Source organism: Oryza sativa, chromosome 10, assembly GCF_034140825.1.
Source record: "Oryza sativa Japonica Group chromosome 10, ASM3414082v1".
NCBI classification, from domain to species: Eukaryota; Viridiplantae; Streptophyta; class Magnoliopsida; order Poales; family Poaceae; genus Oryza; species Oryza sativa.
In genome coordinates, this window is record NC_089044.1 from 19,348,778 (window position 1) to 19,374,544 (window position 25,767).

Below are 25,767 nucleotides of genomic sequence, written 5' to 3' on the forward strand. Positions count from 1 at the left end.
ATAGTAATTATTGTTGGTTGGCGCCCGTGGTTTTTTCCCAAAAGGGTTTTCCACGTAAAAATTCGTGTCTCCGCTGCACATCTATTTCCATAACACACTTTATTTTGGGTTCGTTACTACCTGCTTAGTGCTTAGTGCTACGTGACAGGTGGTACAAGCCGGATCGAAGCAATGTGGCTTGGTAGGGGTGGGCAAAATAAGACCGAACCGAAGAACTGGACCGAAAAGACCGAGACCGAGACCGAGAAATTCGGTTAGTGATTCGATATCAGCCATCAAAAGACCGAATTTTTTTCGGGTAATTCGGTCATAGGCTTCCGTTAACCGAATTACCCCAAAAAACTGAAATTTGGCCTAACAGGTGTACGAGGCCTAATAAGCCCACTAAATAGAACAAACCCTAGAGGGAGCAACCGAGTAAAGTCGCTCTCAGGTCTCTCAGCGGCTCAGCCCCTCACTGCCTCGCATCCATCGCGTCGCCTCCACGCCTCCGCCTTCGCCTGCATCGCGCCGCCTCCGCCCTCCGCCTCCAGCACCGGCGCCGCCTCCGCCTCGACGTCGCCTCTGCCCTTCGCCTCCAGCGCCAGCACCGCCGCCGCCGCCTCCGCCCTCCGCCTCCATCCCACCTCTGCGCCTCCATCCCGCCTCCGCCTTGTACCGTGGGTCTGTGGCTGTTGTGACTTGTGAGGTTCAGACTTGAGATCTATCCTGTGATAATTTGGTGCTTGATGTTGCCTATTGTTTGGTATTTTTGTGATATATATGTCTGTGAAAAATTTCTAAAAAGAGGGAAGTGCTGTCAAAATTTTTCATTCTCCTGAAATTTCGGTTAGACCGAGTCCAAGACCGAATTTGCCAGTCCTGAGTTTTTTTTATGAAATTCGGTCCTGACTTTCCAAAGACTGAATTACCCGAGAAACCAAAGGGAATTTTTTAGTCTGACCGAACGCCCACCCCTATGGCTCGGTCGAATCCAGATTTGTCCTAGCATCTCTGCAACCCTCTGTTTTGTTTTGTTTTTCTTCACGGCAACTTTAGTTGGGAAAAGCTACGACTTTAGCAAACGATTTAACTGTGACCTTTAACTCACCATGCATGTGACATGTGGGTCCGACACGTAACGACGTGAGTTTTGCGCGTGCCAGAGTTGACTAACGGGCCTAAAATTCATCAAGTGTATGAAGTTGCACTTTTGTGATAAAAACCATTTACTATTGTTGCGGTTTCATGAAATGTTTCACTAAAGACATCAACTTATGGAATAGTCACCCGACCGATCCACCGTGTCCAACGGCTCCATTCTTAGCTTCACTCTCAGTGTCACTGTACTCCTCATCAACACACTTTCACGTAGATCTGCATCTCAGTAGCAGGCTGCGTGGAATGTAATTGAGCTAGGGTTTGATGCTTTTGAATTAGTCTTTGTGTCTCGATGTGTGCGCAGATGCAATCACAACTGTCAGCGAAGTGATAGCAGAGGTTCATGTTCGAGTATTTCCAAATGCCGCAGGAGGCCAGCGTGTCACCGTCCTTCAGCTGCCACCCCTGGAAGATCAACCGTTGCTAGCACGGCAACATCTTTTCCTTCTCCTAGAGCTTCACCTTCACGCTCTTAACCGTGTCCGACGGCTTCACCCACAGCGTCCTAGTATTCCCCATCAGCCCCCTCACGAAGATCTCCATCTCTGTAGCAGGATCATGGATGCCGTAATCGGCCAGCGTGCGACTGCCGACCTCATCCATCTGCTTCCCATCGTATCTCAACCAGAAGTCCTCCGTGATCCCCGACATATCCTTGATCTTTGCTTTCACGCTCTCCACCGTGTCCGACGGCTCCTGATGTGACCATGGCTATTATAGATACAACCGTTGCTCACATCATGAATTAACAAGAAGACATCAAGATCAAGTCCTCCATGTGTTGCAATCTGATTCGGCCACGTGCTACATTGCTGACTTCAAACGGCCGCCAAATCTACATACGTGCTCCGTTTTGGGCCCGTGAGTACTTGATGGAAAGCTCTCGAAGTCTTCTTTCCAACGGATCCAACCTCATCTCGGAATTCCATCTCGTTTGGCCATAATCACAGAAGCAAAGTGTTGCGTCACCTGTAATGGGCCTATGGGCTTGTAACCTCGTCTGGGATCCCGGCCCAAGTGAGGCCCATGTGGGATGCATCCCAATCTGGTGAAGCACGACCCTTGGACAATCTTGGTCGTCCTCCTACCTCTATAAATAGTTAGGTACCCCTTCAGGGTTTTTCGGGTTTTGTTTAGATGAAAGTTTAGCTATTGCTACTTCCTTGCAGCGCGCATGTGGGCTAGACCGTCCGTCTGCTTGTAATCGGAACCCCAACTTATCATTTATGCTCAATTCCTATTTGTAATTCAGATTGCTTTTATCTTGTTCTTGCTTGTTTCTTCGATTTGCTTGCAGGAACAAGGTTGATCTGCATCGGCAAGATCAACAACCAACGGAGAGGTGTATCGATCGCTAAGGCGCAACACAACGTCTTGTACGGTTGTAGTCGGGTCGTCAACGTTTCTCTCAAATCGTAGTTATCTCAACTCACTGAAAGATCGGGCCAACAACAGCCTTGAGTGTCGAGTGGAACTCAGGGTTCATCAGCTCCACTTCCAGTGTCAACGTACCCCCCTCCCACCTCCCCCCCTGATCAGCTCCACGAGGAGCTGCATCCTCTTCCCCTGGAATTGGCGGCTGCCACCGCAGTTTCGTCGAGATCGACCGAGTTGGTGTTGCACGGCTGCGCCGGGAACGACGTATAAAAAGGGTATGACACGACGGCAAAAGCACAACCCGGATACAAATTCATACGAATCCCAAAATAGTTTGGGATACATTCTGTGGCGATTCCGGCGATGAATCCAAAAATACATCTACTTGTTTCAGGAATGCTTTGACTCGAGCGTTCGATACGCGATAAAAAATCGGACGCCACCACCGAGTGGGTCCCACCTAACCACTCTTCTACGTACCTTTTTCTCATCAAACTTATCCCTATCTCAAATTCTCAGCCACTTGTTCTCTCTCTCCCCCATCAACACCGTAGCGGCAAGGTAGGAGGACACCAACGACAACGTGAAAAGGGAGGAGGATGACGGTGACCACGCTGGCGGTGATGGGGCGGCGCAACATGGAGAAGGAGGCGGACGCTCTGCACCTCGTTGACGGCGCGACGTGTAGAGGGGGGAGGACGCCGGCGACCTTGCTGACGGTGCAGCGTGAAGAGGGAGGAGGACACCGGCGGAGGCAGAGCAGGCCGACCCGAAAGGGAGGACCAAATGAGGCACCACTGGTGGAGCAGCCACGAGCCCACGATGCGAAGGAGGCGTTGGACCGGATGCCGATGCGACTGGCCTTGGCGAGGTCGCCCTTTCGACATGGCTGCTTGCTTGTCCTCGTCTACACCATCACCACACCTCACTTGTCTCGCCGTGTTGGCCGCTTGATTTCGGTGACCGGAATAGAAGACAGAGGTGGGTTTTGTTAGGAATTTTAGTGATGTTACAGTTTATTTGTTTTTTTGGTTGCACTTTGTTCTATCAAGTTGTTTCATTCTATTTTGACTCAATTTTGCGTACATTGTATTAAGGTGTTGCAATCAGTATGTTTTACTATTGCATTTGGTTGAAACAATTTTACTCAAGTGTTGAAACATTTTTATCTGGTAGTGAAACATCTGAGACAATTTTTATCGAGAGGTGAAACATGTGAAACATTCTTCAACAATACGGTACAACACCGTCCAATAATTTGCATCAAATCGGACGTCCGATCCGTAGCAGTCTCCATTTGTTTCGGGCTAGTGCGAACAAGTCCAAAAGCGCTGGACACGCTGGAGTTGCGAAGAAATTTTCTTGTTCTTCCCTTTTTCTTTTCTTTTTTTTCTTTTTACCTTTTTTTTCTCTGGGGTGATTACAACTTGCTGCTAGTGCTATGTGACAGGTGGTACAAGCCTGAGCAGTGTGTTGCTCGGTCGAATTCAGAGATTTGCACCAACGTCTCTGGAACCCTCTGTTTTCTTGTTTTGTTTTTCATAAATTTCAATAAAATGATTCGAACTATTAGTATACTAAAAGACAGGTATTTCACAAAGCTACAATTTTAATAAACGATTTTATCAATAAGATGCAACCTGTAAGTTATCATGTGTGTGCGATATATGGGTCTGACGCATAACTATGTAAATTTTGTACGTGTACCTACTAGCGAACCCAAAATTCGGTTTGCTTTTATATTTATTTTTATTGCAATGTACGAGCATTATGCTACTAAAATAAAGCTCTTCATTATCTAAAAGATTTATATGGTAAACCGATAGTAAAATGTTTTCCATGCTATGAATTCAACCATGGCACATCCTAATTCTTACTTGCACTGCAGCAGCACAACAACGGTACGCACCTTCTGTACAGTAGACTTGGATATATGCATATAATTAACTAGATGATACCTCGCACTTTGTTGTGAGATTTATAGATGAGTATATATTAAATATTATCGAAATGATGAAAGTTAAAATGTTAAAAAAATAATATGAGGAAGATGGTTTGACACATACTTGTTGATGATGTGTCATGCTTGTATGGGGATTTAAAATAGGCTATAATAGTAATTACTCGTGAGTGAAGATGTGACATGCTTTTATGGGATTTTAAATGAGCTAGAATAGTAATTGTTAGTGGGTGATGATGTGGTATGTTTGCATGTTGAGCTTTGGCTTCTAATAATTAATAATTGTTAGTGGATACCAACTATATAGAAAGTATAGATTTATTGTGGTAGTATTTTTATTTCATATATATACTCCTCGTATGCGTCTTAATCTACGTATGTATACTGTTGTGTAAAATCTTGTGTTGAGGATAGTGCTCTCTATCCATTTGCAGGCTGAAAACGTGTCCTAGGTAAACTAGGAATAACTGGAATATCTGGAAACTTGATTAGCGTAACTAATTAATAAGTATAGTAGTAAGCACACCTTAAAGACGGTAAAAAGAATAAAATGTCAATAGTCAGATATTTTCAACCAAAATAATTATATGTATAGAAGTATAGAAATTCAAATAGCCATAACACTAATTCATGGGAGAATTTTCCAGTGCAGTGCTAAGACCAACACAGTTCAAGACAAGCAAAGATCAAGACGCGACCAAATTAAAATATCAGCAACTAATTAACCAATTCAAACGATAAAAGAAAACGTTAAATAATATCCGTCTCTCACACGATCTTTTGAAGTACTAATTTTATTTCATATCCTCTGGCTAAAATTCAATTAAATTAAAATTGAGGATTTATCATTTCTAGGTATCAACTTTTAAAACATCTCCTCTCCACTTTTCAGTTCATCAGGTAAGTCCACACTTGCCGCAGGTGAGTCAGTCGTGGTGCTTCGCCATAAGTGCGCCAACGTCTTTGCACTCTGGGTTAGGACACATCAGTCGTAGCCTCTCCACCTTCCCCATCACGTCATCGACACGATAGTGACGGAGCACCGCAAGCTCTTCCTTGCGGTGCTCATGCTTTCCCTTCTTAGGTGTCGCGTACGCCTTCTTCTTTCGCTTCTTGTTGCCGCCGCCGCCACCACAGATGCGACCGAGGAGGTGCAGCGTCGACTCCTCCTGAATACCATAGTAGATTAGCGTGTGGCCGTCGTCCAGCTGATGCCCCTGGAAGATGAGCGGCTGCTGGTCTGGCGGAAGCCCCTCCTTGTCCACGAGCTTCACCTTCACGCTCTCCACCGTATCCGACGGCTCCATCCTCAGAGCCGTCGTCTTCCCTGTCAGCCCTTTCACAAATATCTGCGTCATCACCGTCGACATCGCCGGCCGCCGGGGTTCCGCGAGATCGTGTGGCGTGTGCCCTAGGTTGTGTTGGTCTCAGCTGCGTGGCGGACTCGTTGGGAACGACAAGTATAGGCGAGGCTCGTCGACGTGGGAAGGGGTGGTCCGTCCGATCTGAATAATCGGACGGTGGTGATCGAGTAGAGTCCGGTTCGAAACCGACCCGGAGACCACAAGGCCCGGCCCAATTTGGTTCGAGCCTTCGAGGCCGCACGCGTCGCGGTTGCGAACACGAGGCGAGGAGGGGAGAGGAGGGGAGGCGGCGCGGCGGCGAGGAGGGGAGAGGAGAGGAGGCGGCGATGGCGGCGATCGGCTCCTCCAACGTCGGGTTCCAGGTGCGCGAAGCTCTCCATCCCACCTGGGCTTCCGTCCGTTCGAATCCCATGGCCATGGGAGTGGGTGGGTGGGTGGGGCTAGGGTTTGATGCTTTGTTCGATTTGGTCCTCTGCATCTCGGTGCGTGCGTCTCGTGTCGTGTCCTGAATCCGGAGCTAATCTTAAGTGATCTTGTTGCTGCTGCAGCTGCTGAAGAAATCGGGCTGGAAGGAGGGCACCGGCCTCGGCGCGCAAGAGCAGGTTTGCGCCTCTGTTCTTGCGTCACCGGAAATCTTTTGTGTGTGTGTGTGTGTGTGTGTCCATTTACCCCAATTGTAGTTATATTTTGGGGTTTTGCACTTTGATGCTTAATTCTGTTCATCGTGCATGTGATTTTGTTTTCCCTCGGCTTGTTTGGTAACTCGAGGGAAGGGGATTGGGAGTTTACACGAGAGAATTTACGATGAGATTAAGATGGGAATTTGATTTTTAATCCCAATGTCTTGTTTGGTAGATGTGATGGAAATTGATAGGGAGTTTAGTTGGAGATTAGCTCATTAATAAAAACGGATGGCTGAGATTTGCTTAGACCAAGTAAACGAGGAATTCCCTCCCAATTACCTGCCCCTACCCAGGTATTGAAAAGGAGGGAGTTTCTTCCTCAATTCTCCATCCCAATCCCACCAAAATTCCCATGTCTCCCAACCAAACAAAACACTTAATAGCCTCATCCCTCTAAACTCTCAATCCCTCTTTAAAACTCCCTCCAACCAAACGGGCCGTAGTTGTTAATGGTGCGTAGAGTTAAATGTTGAGACAAGGCTACTGCAAGTTGAACTGTTGAAAGCTCAAAAAAATGTGTAGATCAACGTAAGATATATGTTTAGTTTCTGGATAATGGTTAGTGGTCTCTGGAGGAATGGTAAAGCCAAAATTTGTTTCCGAACCAAGTAGGCAGGTAGCTTACCTTAGTTGGCTGTTAACTCCAAATGTTTAGTAGGATCTGAAATTATATATCATTTTGACCGGAATGATTATCTCGCATGTTCATAGGTATTAATTAAGAGCTGATGTTTAGTAGTCATATATGTGTTACATACTATGTTTGCATGTCACTTGGATGAAGCCAGTTTATGGGTTAGATTTGCCTTTTATGCTGTGTTTTTGTTTTCATACTCACTTAGCCCAATTTAATCCTGGAACAGGGAAGATTGGAGCCTGTAGAAAGTCGTGTGAAGAATAACAAGCGTGGTTTGGGTTCCAAGGAACCAAAGCTAAAGCCAAAGGTTGACGAGGATGGTGAAAAAGACCCTAAAAAACCCAAGGTGAGCAAAGGATATCCAGTTTATTCATGATACCCGCATACAATACCTAATTACTTTCTTTGGCTTCCTTGTAATTCTCATTCCGAGCATTGTATTAATAGTTCACTATTATCATTAGTTCTACTTAATAGCCTTTTTTATTGAAAAATACTGATGACTGCTCTATAGTGTAGTTCAGTAAAAAGGTTTCAGACTTTACAGATAAACGTGGTTACTTGCATCGTTACTAATTGTATTGGTACCAGTTATTCTTTATGCATTATAATACTTGTCTCATTTGGTAGCTAATACTGCTGCTTTGATATGTATTTGTTCATCTTCAACAAGCTACTTTTAGTAAATCACACTTACTGATGGGATTCTAACTAACTGATTCAAACGTGTTGCCCTTGTCAGCTGGAAGCACCGAAGAAGAAGGCCAAGTTGGCCGCGAAGAGGATACGGAAGATGCAAGAAGAAGAGAAGCGGTTACAAGAGAGGGAATTTGAAATGGCTTTCTTCAGGGAATTTTGGCCCGATAATGTGTAGAACAGGAGGTTAACCTTGCTGGGCGGTTCGACCTGCTGGCTTCAGCTTATTAGGCTCCCTTGTACAGAACAACAGCTTTGACTCCCTTGTTGTATGTGGCTAAAATGTTTACATTGATTCAATGGATGTTTCTGGAGAGAATGCTGGTCTTGTATCATGATTTTGTTGTATAGAACTGTTTGCAATGCTGTTACATGCTGGCCGAATACCTTTTTTTTTTGTTACCAAACTGGCAGAGTACATTCACTTTACAGTCATAAAAGGAAAAATTTTCATCCATAATCGCCCACCCCCACCCCGTTTTTTTTTTCCCAAAGTGGCCGCGTTTATTTTTGAAGTCATAAAAGGAGAAAGTTCCATCCATAACCTGAGGAATTGGAATTTGAAATCCCATCGCATAGCATTTGGTGTGTGGTGTACACACTCAGTTTGATAATGTAAACTGAAAGAAAAATTGCTGAAACATATTGGCTACAATGACCCATACAAAGGGACACATATCATATGCTGCAGTTGAGCTACAACAAAATCGGATTTTATGACTGAGGTAGCAGTGGCGACTGTGATACATAATGAAAAGGGGAAGAAAAAAAATACAAAAAAAAAAGCTCTCGCTATGGTCTGAAAATGAAAAATGCAGCAAAAGAGATTTGTCACCAAATTCGGTGCCAATTTCTGTCTATACAAACAGTTAACGCACGTCAGGATTATGCGTTGCTTCTCAAAACCATATGCCAGCGCCTAGCTACAATAGCAGCGGTTGGCGCCACAGCACCAAGTATGGTAGGTCCTCAACTCTGCTGGCTACCTAACAAAAAAAGACCTTCACATCTCCCTCCCTAGAATACCAATTCATCCTCCTCTTCAGTTGCAACGGATAGTGTGCCTGCCGATGCGGCATCCCGAATCTGGCCGGCCTTCTCGTCGCTTATGCCAAGCAGATACTGCAACCTTGACAGCTTTTCAGGCTTCGGAATGCTCTTCATGTAAATGCCGTACAGATCATCCAGCTCTCCTGATGTAGGCCATGATAGGGGCTTCGAAGCAGGCACAGCCGCGTCGCATGCAAGCAAGTCGTTCAAGGATGCGACCTGCATTGGCAATATATTCCAAGTAAAAATTAGAACGCTGAGTAATTCTAACAGTGCAGTTATTGTAACTTTCCTATTTATACTCTAGTTGAATTTCTTTTGTCATTATGACGTGCCAGTTATCAAGAATAGGTTAATCCTGATATACACCAAGATCAAAGTCAACGCTAAATCAGTACTTTGATAACTGTAGTCAGTGTTTTAATCTTTCAGATTCTTGGAGAAACTAAGTTCCAACATAAAACAAATAAGTAGGAGATATGCAGGGATATTCCTTACGTACCACTTCATCTTTCTTCTTCTGCCGAAGCAGAGCAACAGCTTGGACAAGGGCGTTATCCAACCTAATCTTCGCAATGTCCTGGACAATCGACTTGGCCTTCTCAGCATTAATGATGAGATCAGCTGGGATCTTTACATACACTTCCTCTTCATCAAATTCACCTGTGCCTGACGAAAAGATCTCCTCAACGGATTTTTTGTAAATGTTTTCTCGAAGTGGTTCTGCAATCAAGCTGTCCAATTGAAAATTTGCTTCTTTCAATCCTCGGACCTGCTGTATACCAATCTGTCCTCGAGAAATAGAGGCTTCAATTGCAGAAGACAACTTTGTTGTTGTGATATTCTTGATTATTTTCTGTGCATACTCAGTAGGAAGACCAACTTGCTTCTGTATCTTTGCAAGCTGGTCAGCCTTGGCCTCTGTTAACTTCCCATCAGCAAGAATCACTTCAGCCTGTTGCACAAATGCCTTTTCTGCCATCTTAATGTGAACATTCTGAGCTTCCTTGCGGGTTAAACCAAGTATGTCTCCTAATTGCTTCAGCATTAAATACTCTGAATTATCTTTCTTTGTGGAGATTGCTGTTCCAAATGAAACATTGGTCGTCTCCCCAGTGACACAGAACACCAAATATGTTTCATACAGCTCAGCTCTGTCTCTCAATGGAATGTCATCTTTGAGGGTTATCTCTTTCTGGCTTGACTTTGCCAGTTTCTCTCTGAGCTCTTTATCAGGCCTAGTTTTCCTTAATGTCTCCAGCTGTTCCCATTCGTATTCATCATCCCCCTCAGACTCGCTGACTTCAGGTTCTGAGGTTGCATCTGATGTTTGAGGTTCAGCAGTTGTTGGTTCTCCTTTAATGTCAGCTAAAAGCTCACTCACAACTACTGTGTTGAAGGATATCATCTTTTTCAGCTCTTTTGCAGTTTCAATGCGGTTCCCAGCTGCTTTTGCTCTCTGAATGTAGTTCAGGAATAACTTCCGTACCTGGTCATGGATTTGGTAATATAGAAGTGAATTTCATTCACAGTAGGAATATATTGAAAAATAATATCATCTAGCACTTTTTTTTGGTAATGGGGATTAACATACCACTTTGCTGAAAATGGCCATGACAGACTCGTTTTTCAAATTCAGACCTTGTGCTGCCTTCTTAACAGCCTGTCGTCTATTAGTGTCATATCCATCAACAGATGAAATTGCTTCCACGACAACCTGCAAAGCACTAACGGTTGTAAGAACACCACTAACACAGAACAGGCCATCAACTTTGCCTGAACAAGGGAAATATAGAACAGGCAACATAGAATATTTCATATCACCTTTTCAAACAACTTGCCACAGATTTCTGAATGGACAGCATCAACAGTTTCTTGTGGAATGCAGAGACGCACTTGGAATGCCATCAAAGCTTCCACTTCGTCCTTGTTCAGCTCTCCATCCGCTACAAACTGCTGAAGCTTCTGCCTGTAAATGTCTGGAGTTCGAAGGAGCATAATATGAGTGGGTATTAACAATATATCAAGGAAAGCAACCAGGAGAGAACATCTCGAAAAAAGCATGTTTGCCAACTAATATTTAATAGAGATAATCCAAGAAATGCCATTGACAAGCATCCAAATCCCAGAAATGCCATCAACAAGTGTGAGTTCCAAGAAATGCCATCGTACAAATGACTTTGTCCCAAAAATGCCATCGCCGTTAGGGTTCCGTCCATTCCGCGCCATTAAGTTCTATAGGACGAACAGTGTATTTTACAGCGCAGAATGGAACAGAACCCTAACGGCGATGGCATTTTTGGGACAAAATCATTTGTAGGATGGCATTTCTTGGAACTCACACTTGTCGATAGCATTTCTGGGACTTTGATGCTTTATTAAAGCATGTGATGATGTACCTTAAGATGGAATGGTGAGGAATATCTTATCTTACAAATAGTAATGCTGTTTAACATGAACATAGAGACAAATAGTACTTCTAGTCCCACCACATTTGTCTTATTTCTTTTCTATTGGATATCCATTCCTAATCATGAGAAGCAATACAGCCCAGATGAACCAAAATGCAGACAACTGAATTGCTACAGATGTACTTCCTACATACGGTCTAGGATAACAATTCAGCAGTGTCAACATAGAGCTGATGGTGTATAGTGATTTTCTGCACAGAGCCATCAGGTGAAAACCAGTTCTCCGTTCAATAAATGACTAGGCAGTCGAGCTAAGCACAGGTATGCTGTGAAAATTATAGTGTAACAAGAGAAGGTGTCAAGAAGGTACCTTCATGCATCTTACTAGCAAGTTCCGGATCAAACTGTAACTCTTCACAGATATTTTGGAGGAATGCTGCTTTGCTAGGGGCCGCAGCCAACTCACTATTAAATGATTTAGCAAGTCTCTTTCTGTATACTTGAGCTTTGACATCTGACATGATTGATTCTGCTTCACGCTTGCCCAGTCCAAATATATTCCTCAGTTGATTCAAAGGAGCGAGCTGAATTATTGTAATCAGATTAAAAGGCTTCTATTAAGATGCTATCTTGATACCTTATAAACTTAGATTCAGGGGTCATAATCCATGCACCAAATATAAGATGAACTAATAACAACCAAATTTGAACAGCAAGGATATACTCTCTCCATATTTTAATGTATGACGCCGTTGACTTTTTGACAAACATTTGACCTTTCGTCTTATTTAAAAAAATTATGTAATTATAATTTATTGTATTGTGACTTGATTTATCATCAAATGTTCTTTAAGCATGACATAAGTATTTTTATATTTGCATAAAATTTTTGAATAAGACGAGTGGTCAAACGTTGGTTAAAAAGTCAACGGTGTCATACATTAAAATATGGAGGGAGTACTTGCTAGTACCATTTACAGAACAATAATGGAACACCTCCAACCCAAAATATAACTTCTAGCCTTCAAAATTTGTCCCAAAATATAACAACTTCTCCAACTAATTTCACCAACTTTCTTAATACCCATGTCCAACCCTAAAACTCCTTGTATTTTGGGATAGAGGTAGCACATGTTATTACACAACCAACTGGGTATAGTTAATCAGTCTCACCATGAGAATTTTTGTTGAGTACTTAGACCAACAATTTTCAAGAAGTGATCTGAACCAAGTTGACGATACAGGAGAGTAGTGTCCATGTAGATTGAAGACACTGAACCAATGTTACATAATTCACAACTGTCATCTGGCAATAAGAATGGTTTATTATGCTTTTTCCAAATGACACTTCGGTTATGGCAAGAACCAGATTGTCTCGGATCAGCTTCTTGCTCTGCTTTTCAAGGGTTAACAATACTGGCTTTTGCTAAGATCTTGATACACTAAATAGATGCACAATTAATCTTCTCCTAGTTTTTAACAACAGGTGGCAGACTGTTTTTCGTGCATTCAGGATATGTTATGTTCCAACTAAAACACCATTTATAAGTACTGCCGTAAACAGCAGTTCCAGTGGCATCAGGAATAACAGTACAAGGTACAGGATCTAGACTGCAGAGTTAAATGAGTTAGGTTTGCCACCATTGATTGGCAGCATTCCAAAGCAGCACCGGTGTACTTACATCAAGATGTTTAGCAATAAAGTGGGATTATAACAAGAGGATGCATGGAATCACCTTCTCATCATCCAGATGTCCATCTGATAGTACTTCTGTTGCATAGGCCCTATATAGTAGCTTGAGATCATCAGCCCTCCTATCATGATCACTCTCTCCACCTATACAAGAAAAGCACAACGACCAGCCTTAAGAGAAAGTCCTACCTGATTAACATATGATTTCAAAAAGATATATCACCGTACCTAACGAAATAGGTCCAAGACCACGAATAAATCTATCTTGATCAGGGTGTTTGCTTAGTGTTATGAGCAAGCTATTAAAAGCAAGGATGCTCTTCACATCTTCAATAACCTGTGTTGGGCTATTCCTGTAATCATATAGTTTAGGAGTGAGGTAAAAATCCATTCATGCCATGAAATAATAAACTGTAAATTTGTAAGTACATAATACTTATCAATCAACCTAAGGGAAAATGGGTAAAAAGTTCAATTTAAAGCTGCAACATGTATATGAAACAAAGTTTGAAACAAAATGTATTTGGGAAAAGAGGAAATAGGTGTTAGCTCAGGCTCTTATGTCAACTGTCAACGGCAATCAATCCGTAGGCTTAGACAATTCACCATAGAGGTGTAGATTCCTTACGCTGCTTTGGTACGCGACTTTACGATGTCCAAAGCTGACGAAATGTTTTCTTGAACCAACTTCTTTGCATGCTCCTTGAACATCTCAGCAGCAATCTGAAGGAATTTAAACATTACAATATGCTATTTAGTAACATATAATGCTTAGATTGATACCACATTTCTTATCCTGGCATACTGAGATTTATGTCCACAAACAAAATACAGTAACTTGTCTAGTCTCCAGTACACGACTCTGAGCAGCCATGCATGCTTAGCTAAGTAATTTCCCCAGGTATTTATATTAAGATGTAAGACCAAATGAAGTAGAAGAATTGCGAGAAAGAAAAAACAGTACCTCATCAGAAAGTTTGTATGCAAGTTGTGCTCTCCTTACTTCGATAAGCGTGCCTATGTCAAGACCTAGAGAAAACAGAATGTCAAAATTAAAAATGTTGTACAAATGCAATAAGGCCGATCAAGTAATTAGTGTATCAAAAAATAAGATAGCATCACTATATGCACTGCCCTAAGTCTCTAATCTGACATAATTACACTGAAGCTTGTAAGCATAACAAATACGGATGTGGGGTGCCTACAAATACAAAGATATGCATTTCAGTGATACCTCTCCCAATAGACTTGAGTTGTGATGCATATAAGATTTTGGCATTTTCCCGCATAGCAATATCAATCTGCAAGAAGAACATGGTAGTGTCACCAAACAATATCACCAAATAAAAAGGAACGAAAACAAAGAAGCTATGAGCACAAGTAATAAGGCTTAAACAAGCAGTTCAATTTCTGAAATATGTCCTAAGATAGACGAGATATGTGAATGCACTAGAGCTTGTAGGCAATCCGCATCCTCAACCCTATCAACAGAAAAGGTCTTTAATTTCAACAACACTCCAGTCTGAGACTCTATGATACCCATGCTAGTAAAAATTATGCATGTTGACCATGCTAGGGGAAAAAGGAATGTCAATTTGATATGACATGTACAACCTGCCTTTTTTTTTCAGTACTCTATAACTAGAGCATGAAATTTGCAATCCATTATAATGAATACAGGCAAACCAACTAGCCCAACCATTGCATCTAGTGTAAAAATACAGGCAAGCCAACTAGCCCAACCATTGCATCTAGAACTGCACAAAACAATGCAAAGAGGTTGTACAGCACACTAGAGATCCTTCGTAGTCACAGTTGCAATAATGTTATGTTAGGGAAGTGGTGCATCTAAAATTCAAAATCAACACAAATAATTAGAATATTGTCTAAGGTTGCCATCTGCTTTCTCCATGGGGTGAAATCAGAAAATGCCGACATGCTATGCACAGTTTAAATGGGTGATGACTATTTCATAATAAAATACCTGAGAATCAGTGACCCCAAAAAGACGTTTCCATGGAAGCAGGAATGTTGATGCATCCCCAAAGACAAGATTTGATACATATATGAGTTTTTGAAATGCCTGCAAAATATTTACAATAGTTATCATCAGGGGCAGTAGAAAGTTTTAAACATCCATTTATGTATCACAGCACAAAAACGTACCCGCCGCTGTTCCATGTCGGCATCCCGGTCCCTTGTTTCCAGCCTTTCTCTGTATATGCGCCTACCAATCTATACAAGCAAAGTCGAAGGCATAAGGAGTAATGGAGGAAATGTGAAAATGGCACTAAAGTAGGAAGAACGTCTCAGGCAAGTAAGATATAAAGGGGCTTGGATCATGAGGCAATACCTCCATGTGCATATTTGCAGCATCTACATCATCGAGCCCAAGAGCATTTTTAAATTTTATAATGGTCTGAACCTCATCACCTTTGAGATCTTCATCTCCTGGAGGAAGTACTGAGTAAAGAAACCTGGAAATAAAATGGAGGTAAGATGGAGCAAAGACACTTCCTATATACACTGCATGACCAAAACAATAAGATGCAACCAATAAATGGTAGATTTTTAAAGATTGATTTTAGAAGAATCTAGTTTAGCTACTGAGTAATGTACAAGAGCTTGCCAAAAGAAGCAACTACGTCTGAGCACATACATACAAAACTGTGGTATGTGAAATGTGATTGGAACAAAATATATATATATACTATATATAGGACACTCATATGGGGCACCATGGTGCCCGGGCACCATGGTATCTAATGTACAAAATCACTCAAATTTTTCAAAATTTTCAAATTGTGAGTATATACCTAGTTATAATAATTCGATTCATATCTATACCTATCAACAAAACAACTCAAATTTAACTTTATTTCACAATCCATGATTACATACCTAACTAATTATATGTATGGATGCTATATACCTAGAATCAAAATCTAACAAAAACAAGTTCAAATTCAGTACAAACATGCTTTGAACTAGTTAGTAAAGTAGTTAATGTTAATACCTAAGTAATTGAAAAAGTTTCATACTCATTTGAATTGGGTATATACTCAATTTCAACAATGGTGCCCGGGCACCATGGAGCACCAAACAAATTTACTATATATATATATATATATATATATATATATATATATATATATATATATATATATATATATATATATATATATATATATATATATATATATATATATATATATATATATATATATATATATATATATATATATATATATATATATATCGAGATGTCCGCATTGATAGATTGGCAATAAAAATGATATTAGTAAATATTATTTTACGTAATATTTTAGCTGTTCTTTGTATATTTCAAGGTATATAATAATATAAATTACTGGATGTAATGGTTGAAGCTCAAATTGCATATCGACAACTAAAAACTGCAAAATAACACCATACTTTGGGACGGGTGAATATTAAGAGAAGAGAGGGGAAACATCCAAGAACAAATACTTGTGTCTAGGAGAAAACAATAGCTATAATAAGGGCACTTGAGCCAAATTCAACACATAGAACACAACAGAATTAGTGTCATAAATACAGTTAGGCTTAGAGGCCATTTCCGTATGGACATTCTTTACCAACATTCAAATAAAGCATTGGAAACAACTGGACAACAGGTGCCAAGAGGATCACCTGGCATACAAATCACAGAGCTCTGCTTTGAAGGCTGCGTCCTGTGTACTAACTCCATATCTGAAACAAAATAAACAGGTAAGACTTTTTGCTTCTGTGTGTGTGGGTGGGGGCAATGTTACATTGAGCACTGCTGCACATACTTAAAAATTCTTACACAAAATGATATCAGCTGTTTGATTTAACTAGATAGGAGTTATAGGAAATGTAGATGAACTCATAACATGACACATTAGTGTAAAGAGAGTTTAATAAGAAAAATGTAGTACGTATAGCCTTTTCCTTAAACATTTTAGTGCAAAAATATAACTATATGTCCCATCCCTAAAGGTAATTTTAGCCGATCAAATGTATTATCGAAATAATTATAGGTTCCTTATTCGCTGAAACAAGCTACACCAAAATTTTACTAGCATTCCGAAAACAAATGGGAGCTTCAAAAATAAATGAGTAAATGCTAGGAGGGCGCATAAATTGGAAGGAAAATACAGATCACATTGCAGGGTGGGAGTCAAGACATCTGATATATAATCGAATCGAGCATACGGGCCATACGGCCAATGCAGCACACCTACAATATAGTCGAGCAATCGAGACGACTCACTTGGTCGCGAGGGCCTCCACCTCGCCGCTCTCCAGCTTGGTGGGGTCGTCGCATCCGGCGACGTAGTTGTGCAGCCCGACGGCGGCGACCTCCGGCACGACGGAGTTCACCGCGGCGGCCCCGGCGACGCTGGCCGCCCCGAGCACCGCGGCGCCCGCGACCGCCACGGCCCTCGACCCCCCACCCGCGCGGAGCCCGATGCCGTACCCCGCCGCCACCGCCGCCGCGGCCACCGCCAGCTCCGCCGCCGTCCTCGCCGCGGGCGGCAGCGCCTCCACCAGCGGCTGCACCCCCGCCAGCTCCCTCCTCGGCCCGAACACCTCCTCCCCCGCCCCCACCGCCGCGCGGCACAGCAGCCTCAGCCCGCGCCTCCCAGCGCGGAGCCTCGCCCCCACGGAGGAAGAGGAGGCGCGGGGTCTCCGGGGAGGGAAGCGGAGGAGGGGGAGGGGCTTGAGCGGCGCGAAGAGGAGGGGCGCGGGCGCGGGCGAGGGCGAGGGCTTCGCGGAGGCCAGGGCGAGCTCCATGGTCGTTGTCGTGGGATGATGGATCCCCTGCCGCCTCGGTGTTCGCGGGCGGCTACTCCACCGTCGTGGTGGTGGTGGTCCTCGTCGGCGGCGGCGGCGAAGGGTGGCGACGGGTGGTGGGGGGGAGGAGGTGGTGGTGGATGAGGCGGAAGAGGCGAGGTGGAGGAGGAGGAGATGGGATAGCGTTACGAGGCGGGGATTGGTGAGGTCGGGGCAGGGGCGGCTGGACCAAAGGGAAGGGTTGGGGTTGGGTGGGCGCCTGCGACCAGCGGTAGACGTGCGGTGCACCGGGAGAGCGGGTTGTCGCCAGGTGATGGCGTCCGGTGTATCGTATACTGTATGCATGCATTGCATCTCACATGAACAGGGCTACACAAGTATACTGGTTGTTGGTATTGGTATTGTGGAATGCGTTTCTCCCACGAAAAATAAATAGGAACCATCCAAATTATTCAGTTGTTATACTTCCTCCGTTTCACTAACATCTATATGAATGTGGGCAATGCTAGAAAGTCTTATAACCTGAAACGGAGGGAGTATTTTTTAGACGGATCACCGAGGAATGAATTGCTCACATAAATATATTACATCAAATGAACTTACACGGAATAAATAGAGTGAATACATGGGAGTCACCCCAAAAGACACGTGAGACACACTAAAAGAAATACGAGAGAGAGAGAGAGAGGAGGTGTGTGATGTTTTCCACCAATAAGACCACGAAACCAAACTCCTAGTCAGGATTACTCGGTTACTTATACTTCTAAAATTGTATTGATGGTTGTTTTATGCGATTATCTTCTTCTTCTTAGAAGGAGGTAATTATGATTGTCAATATTGGGCACTAGCTTGTTAGACTACGGTGAAAACAAAGGGGAGCAGAAGGTTACATACTGTCAATCTCTACAATAAAGTCATTAAGGGTGAGAAAAATATAATAGTGTGAAAGTAAATTCATCATACGAGATGAAAAATAATATGTAAACAATAACGCATCTGGAGGGACAAGCGGGAACGACGGAGGTGGTGGTGGTGAGAGAGAGTTTAGCTTGCACATCTATAAATGGTGGCCTGTGAATAATATGGTGATTTCTAGGAGAGATAAATAGTGGTAAATACGTATTGTATATGGGGTTTATTTCGATCACAATTAGACGTATGTTAGATGAGTTTATCCTATGTCGTACATGAGCAATCATTCATATGATGGCTACTTATTACACGTCATTCTCAACATTCAAATGTTACAGTAGTATTTGAAACATTTGGTTAAAAGATGTGAAATTTAATAGAAAAATTAGGCTCGCAATTATGACCTCTCACACACGATGTTGAATGGGATGTATATATATAGATGTCGTGCATAGCATTGCTTTTCTACAATTTGTTTTGTTCTCAGAAGTCATTTTCGATGTCTATTATAAGTGTCCATAACACATTTCATGTGATTGCGATATTTCTGTGATTTTGTGGTCATCCGTCAAGCTTTTCTCCACTCCTGAAGTGACCCTATTTTTCCTACTACCTAGAAGAGATGATTTGTAATTTTATACTCCATATATTTTATTACTATCACTTTACAAGTGTTGCATTAAATACTTAAATATATAACACTATGCACAAATGTAAGCACAATTTTTAGTGCTTTTGTTATAACAAAGATAAAATTCATATCGTTGGAGATTATTTGGTTTGCGAGTAAAAGCATGCCTCATATTGTTGCCCATAGTGATTGCTACATTTCATTGAAGAAAATATGGTTAATACACACATCACCCAATCACTTGGCACTTTGGCAGCCAGCTAATGGTGTTGGGAGAGGACGTCTTGAGGCTCAAGACACACGCAGCAGCAGTCTTCGCAAAGCATGATGCTTTCTTGAGCCTCCAAACCAAGGAACAGATTGGATTTATTGAAAAAGGAAAAGGAGAAAAAGAATGAAGAAAGAAAGAAAGAAAGAAAGAAAAAAGATAAAGCCAACGTCTGTTACTCTCTCTGATTCTCTCACGCTACACTTTGGGAGTTTGGGTTACCCAGCCAACTCGCCGACGGCTGCATCGCCGCCGTCCGGTTGTCTTGCTGCTGCACTTGCAGCTGCAGCGGCCTACCGATCATTGGGCCCGGTCCATCTATCCCATAAATGGGCCGAGGTTTAGGCATTACTCCATCCATTTAATATTACATGTCGTTTGATTTTTTTTTCAAACTTCTTTAAATTTGGTAAGTTTGTAAAAAAACTATAGTAACAATTTTAATAAAAAATATATATTATCAAAATATATTAAATGTTAAATTTAATGAAACTAATTTATTGTTAAATACATTAACATATAAGTAAAAATCTGACGTGGCAATAGAGTTAATAAGGAGAGAGATAAAAGTACGAAGAAACCATTTATCATGAAAAAAACCATCTAACTAAGAATGAAGACAAAAGGATAGGTGGATAAAAGGAGAGAGAAGGGAGATAATTAGATGAGAATTTAATTTGAAGATACTATCCATTAGATATATAGTTTCTATACATAGTATCTATATGACATGGTAAGTATGGAAACTACTGGATAGTTTCTGGGTTGGGGATGGCCTTATAGATGTTGCTAGTTTTTTTATAAACTTGGTTAAATCTAAAGAGTTTTGACTTAAAAAAAGTCAAATGATTTATAATATGAAACGGAGTATCAAACAAGGCCTCTAGGGGTAGCTGAATGCATGAATGTATAGGTTTTGCTTTTTATTTTTATTATTACTTTTTTACTGGAAACAATAGGGGAGGCCTTCTTTTTCTTAATACTAGCATAATTATATTAGATGGACTGATTAAAACTAAATCATCACTCTCAAGCTCTGATCAATGATGGTAGGATAAACGGTGTGTTGTATGGTGTGCATGAAACAAACATAGCTTCTCATTCCAGTACAGTGTTGGTCATCAATGATGGACACATACAAGGTAGATAGTGGCCACTACTTGTTAGATAGGTGGGGATGACAAAACTAGCATAGAAACAATATAACTACAAGACGGAAGTACAAAGAATTAATCCATAATCAGAGAGAAATGGATTGCTAATTACCGAACATGTGTTTCTAACATACACCTGTACTTTCACAAGAATTTTTCAACTCAAACAGTGCAACTTTTAACTCAAACCATACAAAACTTTCGACTGTGACCTTAAAACTTTATTTTTTTTGAATTACAAAAACTTCAATTCAAAATACGAAACTTTCATCTGAAAATATTGAACTGGCAACGTACGTGCGCTAAATTGCAATTCTGGAATGTATATATTATCTCGCTGGATGGGTTTCGGTGCTCTTTCCAATGTTTCCCATACTCTTGCACAAATGCCTTCAATGACAACATCTTTCGCTTACTCGCATTGAAGACTCTGAACTGTCATTCTTTGTGGGGATTGCAGATCCAAAACGAAACATCATTCGGATTCAGTTGTCTCTACAGTGATGCAGAACATCAGGATGTTCATACAGCTCACCTCTGTCTCTCTTGTCTCCATTTATACTACTCTCACATAGGAGTAGTAGTTGATGCTCATGCACAAGTCTTCTCTCTTTTCTGGCTTGAACCTTTTCCAGCATCACTTTTACCATATGCCTTGTTTTCCTTAATGTCTAATGTCTCCAGTCGTTCCCATTCAGATCTATCATCATCTCATTGATTAATTTCTGATGTTGCACTTGATGTCTCAGTCTCAGTTTCAGTGTCAGCAGCTGCTGGTTCTTCTTTAATGTCAGCGAAAAGCTCACTTAACAACAGTGTTAAGGGAGACCATTGCATTCTCCTGATACAGCTTTCTTTGGATCTGGCAATACAGAAATAAACTTGATTCAAAGTTAGTAGGAGTATACTGAAAATAAGAAATAAGCTGCCTCTCAGCAATAATTTGGTGAGTTTACTGAAGATGATGGCCATGACACCTTCCCTGTTCAGGTTCTTCAGACCATGTGCTGCCTTCACATCAACATGTTGTCTATTAGTGTCATACTATTCATCAAACACATGCAAATTGCTTCCTTGATGACAACCTGAGAAGTCCTGACAATTGCAAAAACATCACTAACACAGAACAGGCCATCAACCTTGACTAACCAATGCAAAATAATGATCATGAACCACACATATGCCAGGAGAAGACATTTTGGAAGAAATCCATGAAAATATGGGTTTCTGCTAGTATAAGATAATTTGGCTTACTTGATATGTTAAGAAATATGGTGCATACAAACAATATCACCATTGTTTCTATAGACATTGCCAAATACCCGTGCGTTGCAACGGATTATTTCAGATAAGCTACTGATTATACCTGATCTTGGCAACTTGCTAGGGATCAATACAAAATACTAATAATTTTGAAAAAAGAAAAAAAATTAGCTACCTATCTATCTATTTATACCACAAATTCAAGTCACCATGACGATGGCATGGCGATGGCGATGACGGTGCCGATGACAATCCATGACGATCAACAGTTCTGATGAGCTAAGCTAATTCATGGTTTCCTTGTCATGGGGCAGCAGCTTGAGGGCCTGGAGGAAGGTGTTCTTGAGGCGGCCGAGATGCGGCCGGACATTCTGCTTGTCGAGGTAAGTGGTCTTGAGAGCTTCCCAGCCTTGCTTGTGGATGGCCATAGGGTCTCGCAGCACTGGGTGATCGGCGGGGTACTGCTCGCTCAGCGTTGTCTCGTCAAGCTGCACGGCGTACTCCAGGTAGTGGATCTCCATGGCGGACGACGGCTCAGCGAAGGTGTTCCGGGCCAGCCACTCCAGCTTGCCGTATGGCACCACCTGCACCAGCACGGCGCCGGCGGGTAGGAACACCATGTTGGTGAGCCCGGCGCCGTGCACTCCCACCATGACATCGCAGGAGTTGACGAGGCGAGCAAACTTGGAGGTGTCCGTGGACGCGTCGGGCTCCCCGACACGCACGTCGAAGCCCAGGCTCGCCGCCATGTCCGCCATGGCGCGCTCGTTCATGAACGCGCGGCCACGGGCGGCGCGGCGGGAGATGATCAGGAGGCGGGGTCGGCGGCGGATGTCCCACCGGTCGCCGCTCGGCGTCGCTGTGGCGCGGTCCAGCCCGAACGCGCCGCGGAGCATCTTGCGGAAGTCGAGCACCGAGTAGCCCGACGGCGTCTTGGTTGGGTCGACGCCGAGCTCCCTGTGGAACTCCGGCCCGACCACCGCGCTCCGGTAGCACCTCACCTCGTCGCCGTCAGCGTCGACGTCCACCACGTCGTGCCGGCTCATCTGCTGGAAGATCTGGATGTACTTGTTCATCCACCACGACTTGTAGCTGCTCACCAGGAACTGCACCTCGCCGCCGAACCGGTGCGCGGTGATGAACGCCGGGATGAGCACGTCGGTGTAGTCGTGGAACGGGTTCCCCGTGAACCCGCCGGTCGACAGCACGAACGCCGTGGCCGTGCTGTTCGTCGTGCACCTCGGCGCCACCGCCGCGCCACCGCCACCGCCATCGCCGGAGGGGAGCGGCCTGAGCGTCCACTCCTTGACGTGGGACAGCGCGAACGCGTCGTGCTTACGGCAGTAGGGCTTCGTCTTCCACTCGCGGTCAAGCGTGTCGGCGTAGACGGTCTGGCTGCCCCCCACCACGCGCACGTCGCCGGCGGCCTCGCAGGTGTCGGAGCGGCGGCTCGTCTCGTAGCACACCGGCCTGGCCCCGCCGCCGCCGGCGGCGGCGGGCTTCGCCGGAGCGGCGACCTCCTCCTCCTCCTCCGCTGCAGCAACACGAGGAGAATCGGTTTTAATTAGATCTGTGGTCGCGGAATCTCGCAGCCGAATCCACGCCATTCTTTAGCGCAAAAACTCCGCAAAAAGCCCAAGAAATAAATTATGAACTAGGACAACAACTCGCAAAAAAAAAAACAAATTCAATTTCTTCTTAGTTATTAAACAGCCAGTGGAATTCATGGATTCTTCGATTCCTTTTCCTCTTTTTCTTCCTCTCCTCTAGTCCTCGTTTGAACTAAACTCGAATCGAAAAAACGGATACGAAATGAAATCGCCAAGAACGAATCAGCCAAGCAATGCGCTGCACTGCGCCGCTCAAGATCCAAGAAACGCATCTCGTAATTACCAGCCGCCGACGACGAGGAGGAGGAGGAGTCGCCGGATTCGGTGTTGACGACGGCGTGATTGGTGGTGACGACGAGCTTGGATTCGTCGGCCTTGAGCTTGAGGGCCTCGCCTCCATCACTAGCTGCGAAGGAAGGGAGAAGAACTCCGAATCAGCTCTCGCCTTCTCCTCGCCACCATAGCAGCATCCAACAAAAAACAATTAAGCGGCGAAGAGGAGGAGGATGGGGGGATTCGATTCGATTACCGATGGGGGAGAACCTGGCGCGGACGAGGGAGAGAGCGACGAGGGAGGAGAGCATGAGCGCCATGACAGCCGCATTCCTCAGCCTCCTCCTCGGCTCCCCTCCTCCCCTCCCCGAGCTCCTCGTCTTCATCTTCTTCGCCGAGCTGGGAAGCTGAGCTGAGCTGAGCTGAGAGCAGGTGGGTGTGGGGATTAGTAGCAGTAGCAGCACCGGCGAGAAGCTCTCCTCCGGGCGGCGGCGCGCGGCGCCGGAGATGGGGGAGGAGGAGGAGGAGGAGGAGAAGCAAGGTTTGGAGTGATTTGCTCGTCACCCGTCCCACTAATTAAGCACGACTTTTCAGGAAGGAGATGGCAGCTTCTCTTGCATTTGCATCGCTGTTAGTGTTTTTTTTTCTCTTTTTAGTTTAATAGTAGTGTATGATCGCTGTTAGTGGTAATAGTGTTGCTGCAATTGTGGTTTGGATTGTTTTCTAGTGATGTGTGATAGTAGTAATGTGATGCTACAGTGTTCTGTTTTGGGGTGATTTTTCTCGATTTTTGGGTCGAGGTGAGGACATATTATTGCGCGTTTGTGTCGGTGACTCGGTCGGCGTGAATGCTGGGGGAAGTGGGGAGTTTAGGAGGGGAGTGGAATTATTGATGGGTGGTGGTGTGGGTCTAAGCTGCGACCCTAAACTCAGGTCGTGACTTCATGCTCTCCATGTTCTTCATCAGTTGACAATACTCAGATCCTGAGGTCTTGAGTATTTCAATATATTTATGACTTCCATAATCAACTATACAAAGATTGCTATATTTTTATATTAAGGTAGTATTCTCCGTGAAAATTGGCAGATCACATCCGACGAAAAATTAGGACTCCAATATTGCAAAATTCAGACCTTAAGATTTACTCTCTCCATCTATTTTTGATAGTCATATTTCATCTTGACACACAGACCAAGAATAAGTAATTCTACTTATCATACATTCAAACATGCTACTAGTCATTTTTCGTATACAAGCGATTCATTAGTATTTACATTTCTCGGTGTCCCTGTAGCCAATCTTGTGTGGAAAAATGGAGAGTCACGCATTAAATTCGAGAAATTCAAGGATAGATTGTTGGATTGAAATATGCCTATCAAAAATAAATTTTTCAGATTTAGAAATATGACTATCAAAAGTAGATGGAGGGAGTATTTCACAATTTGTGTTCCAACAACCCTAACTCCTCCTGTTACAGCGATCGATGGTGATCCAACTAGTTAGGATTTAAGGTCTTGGGTTAGGGTTGGCATGGGTTGGAGATGGGGAAGGAGAAAGAGATGGAAGATCACCGGACTTAGAGGGATGGCTATGGGAGTTGGCGCCCCGACGATAGACGGTGGACATGAACAACGAGGCACCAACAAAAACACCAAAGCCACGGAAATGGGAAGGAAGGTAGGTCAGCGTTGCCGGTAGGGGCAAAGCGAAGCTTGTGATTAGGAAGTGATGGCCAGTAGTGATGGGGAGCCGTAAGAGACAGGGAAGATTGCAGGGTAGGGGCACTCGCCACCGCCATCTTGGGAAAAAGAGGGGAGGGAGGAGGAGGTCGGTTGGGGGTGGGC

The 25,767-nt window shown here is 43.5% G+C and overlaps 4 protein-coding genes across 4 annotated transcripts; 1 reads left to right on the top strand and 3 right to left on the bottom strand.

Moving 5' to 3' along the window:
* Positions 1-5,167: 5,167 nt before the first annotated feature.
* Positions 5,168-5,989, bottom strand: LOC107277614 (ubiquitin-ribosomal protein eS31 fusion protein). Its single transcript, XM_015758677.3, has one exon. It carries the CDS (start codon positions 5,845-5,847, stop codon positions 5,404-5,406), a length of 444 nt encoding a protein of 147 aa, XP_015614163.1. The 5' UTR covers positions 5,848-5,989; the 3' UTR covers positions 5,168-5,403.
* Positions 5,990-6,072: 83 nt separating this feature from the next.
* LOC4348976 (uncharacterized) lies at positions 6,073-8,228 on the top strand. Its single transcript, XM_015758679.3, has 4 exons — positions 6,073-6,203; positions 6,390-6,443; positions 7,388-7,507; positions 7,904-8,228. The coding sequence occupies exons 1-4, from the start codon at positions 6,168-6,170 to the stop codon at positions 8,033-8,035; spliced, it is 342 nt and encodes a 113-aa protein (XP_015614165.1). The 5' UTR covers positions 6,073-6,167; the 3' UTR covers positions 8,036-8,228.
* A 312-nt stretch (positions 8,229-8,540) lies between these two features.
* Positions 8,541-18,015, bottom strand: LOC9270830 (protein TIC110, chloroplastic). The gene is made up of 15 exons (XM_015758675.3): positions 17,288-18,015; positions 16,684-16,743; positions 15,365-15,488; positions 15,178-15,246; positions 14,996-15,094; positions 14,246-14,312; positions 13,976-14,040; positions 13,640-13,734; positions 13,240-13,364; positions 13,055-13,155; positions 11,689-11,902; positions 10,732-10,886; positions 10,502-10,624; positions 9,410-10,396; positions 8,541-9,126 (listed from the first exon to the last, which is right to left on the bottom strand). Exons 1-15 carry the CDS (start codon positions 17,809-17,811, stop codon positions 8,875-8,877), a joined length of 3,060 nt encoding a protein of 1,019 aa, XP_015614161.1. The 5' UTR covers positions 17,812-18,015; the 3' UTR covers positions 8,541-8,874.
* A 3,997-nt stretch (positions 18,016-22,012) lies between these two features.
* LOC4348978 (alpha-1,3-arabinosyltransferase XAT3-like) lies at positions 22,013-24,484 on the bottom strand. The gene is made up of 3 exons (XM_015759450.3): positions 24,179-24,484; positions 23,933-24,055; positions 22,013-23,573 (listed from the first exon to the last, which is right to left on the bottom strand). Exons 1-3 carry the CDS (start codon positions 24,306-24,308, stop codon positions 22,324-22,326), a joined length of 1,503 nt encoding a protein of 500 aa, XP_015614936.1. The 5' UTR covers positions 24,309-24,484; the 3' UTR covers positions 22,013-22,323.
* Between the last annotated feature and the right edge of the window lie 1,283 nt (positions 24,485-25,767).